Below are 2286 nucleotides of genomic sequence, written 5' to 3' on the forward strand. Positions count from 1 at the left end.
TCGGCCACAAAGTGAAAATGAGCCAGCCTTGAGGGTTTTGGGGGTGTAGGGTGAGTTGTGATTGGTTGGCTTGGAGGTGGATTAAAATAATATTAAAATATCTCAGGTGTATAACTACTAAAACTAGATGTATCAGAACACTTGCAAAAACAGCTCTAAAAATTATTTTCTAAGCTACTAGCATAAATGACACTAGTAACATGTTTATTATGAGAATAAAACATGAATAATGAGGCCTTAGCATTGCTAAAGTCATCAGAGAGTGGTGGTGCTAAGCTGCACCAGTAAATTGTGAACCCGGTTAAACCGGTTTTCTGTTTTTAACTAAAACTAATCAGGTAACCTTATAATATCATTCAAGAAGCTTCTAATACTAATATAATGATATTATCATCCTATTATCTCTCTTCTCTCATAAATCGGGTCCAGTTTGTCAAACTGAGACTATTTACGAAAAACCGAATCAAAACTCCTAACCGATACGGTTCAAAAACTAGGTTCTTCGTGACTGCGTTATTGAGCTTGCCTCATAAAAGGTTATATCTTAAATATGACATAATGACAATGAGGATTGAGATACTTGATGATATATTAGAGATTCTCCCCTTACTGATCTTCTGGAGGATTCCGTGCCTTCGAAAAAGATCTCGTATACTCGAAAATCAGGGTTGTTACATTCTACCCTCCTAAAAGAAAATTTTGCCCTCAAAATTTAACATACGCATAAGAAGTTATAGTATTATCTAGCACAAACAAAACCATAGTGTGATACTCACCTCGAGTGGATGAATTATGTGCATTAGTGTTGCCAACAGTTACGGTAAAAACCCTTCCTTGTTGTTGTGGCCTAGCTGGATTTCGAACAAACCTTTTTGGGCAATTCCTCGATATATGTCCATACTCTCCGCAAGAGAAACAAGTGTGTGTCCCATATCTACAAGCTCTATTACCATGATCCTTCCCACACCTTGAGCATACTGAAATATCCTGAGTTTGCTGAGATTGACCTCCTTCTTCCTCTCCCAAATTATAGTTGTCGTGGTTGCCATTGTTACGAGCAAGAAAGTTACCATTCTGTTTATTTCCATTTTGGCGCTGGAACTGACCATTGACCTTAAAGTTACGACCTTCAGGGGCTAGATCATGAATAAAGTCTCTTTTGGAGGCCTCCCTACGATTTGCTCGAGCTATCGCCACCTTCTTCGAACATTCTTCCACTAGTTTACTTTTATTCACTAGTTCAGCAAAATTTCTTATCTCTAGCGGAACAACGGAGTTCATTAGTTCTTCTCGGAGTCCTCCTTCAAATTTCAAACACTTCCATTCCTTAAAGTCAGCAGGATTCCCTTGGCAGATCTTGGAGAAACTGCACAAGTCATCAAACTTATGGGCATATTCTGCAATAGTTGTATTACCCTGTTTCAGCTGCATAAGTTCCATCTCCTTAGCGTCACGAGCTGCCCTCAGAAAATACTTCTTATAAAATTCATCCTTAAAAGTATTCCAAGGAATATCGCCTTCATCTTGTTGCAACAGTCGCTGTATCCCCTGCCACCAATGCTCAGTTTCTCTTTCCAGCATATAAGTAGCAAACTCTACGTGTTGGCCTTCCGGAACATGCTGCGCTCGCAGTGATCGTTCGATAGCTCGAAACCAGTTGTCAGCATCAGTCGCAATGAGTGTACCTTTAAACTTAGGTGGTTTAACCTTCAGAAAAGTCACAAGGGTCATAGGTCTTTCGAGATGCCCCAAGTTATTCTCATCATTTCCACTATCTTCCCCATGCTCATTCTCATTCCCGTTTCTCACTCCAAGACGGTCAACAGCCCTAGCCGCTGCTACTGCAGCCTCACGCACTGCCTCAGCCACAGCATTCTTGGTAGTCATAAACATTTCCTATTCCCTCTCGTAGTTAACATTAGGAATTCCTTCCTGTACGCCTCGTCTCCGTGAACCCATTGTAGTCCTGTTCACACCAAACAATCATTATTAAGGTGATCAGTCTTAACACTTCAAGTCAAGTGTGAACATTCCCAAAATGAAAACACAGAGACAATCATGCAACACATATCATCAAGATATCCTATAAGCATGAGACACACAAGCAGAGTATGCAATGAAGCATAGTCAGTCCACTCCCCAGGCTCTACTGGGAACGAACTGCTTTGATACCAAATTGTAACGACCCAATTTCTGGTACGTCATGATCATACTAGGAACTGAGCGCTAACAACTTGTCAACCTAATTATTATCTATTATTTATTATATGAGCCTGATTCGTTGTT

The 2286-nt window shown here is 40.2% G+C and overlaps 1 protein-coding gene across 1 annotated transcript; it reads right to left on the reverse strand.

The window, feature by feature from the left end:
• Window positions 706-1893, reverse strand: LOC107607073. The gene has a single exon (XM_016309060.1). The coding sequence runs from the start codon at window positions 1891-1893 to the stop codon at window positions 706-708; it is 1188 nt and encodes a 395-aa protein (XP_016164546.1).

This window comes from Arachis ipaensis, chromosome B07, assembly GCF_000816755.2.
Source record: "Arachis ipaensis cultivar K30076 chromosome B07, Araip1.1, whole genome shotgun sequence".
NCBI lineage: Eukaryota > Viridiplantae > Streptophyta > Magnoliopsida > Fabales > Fabaceae > Arachis > Arachis ipaensis.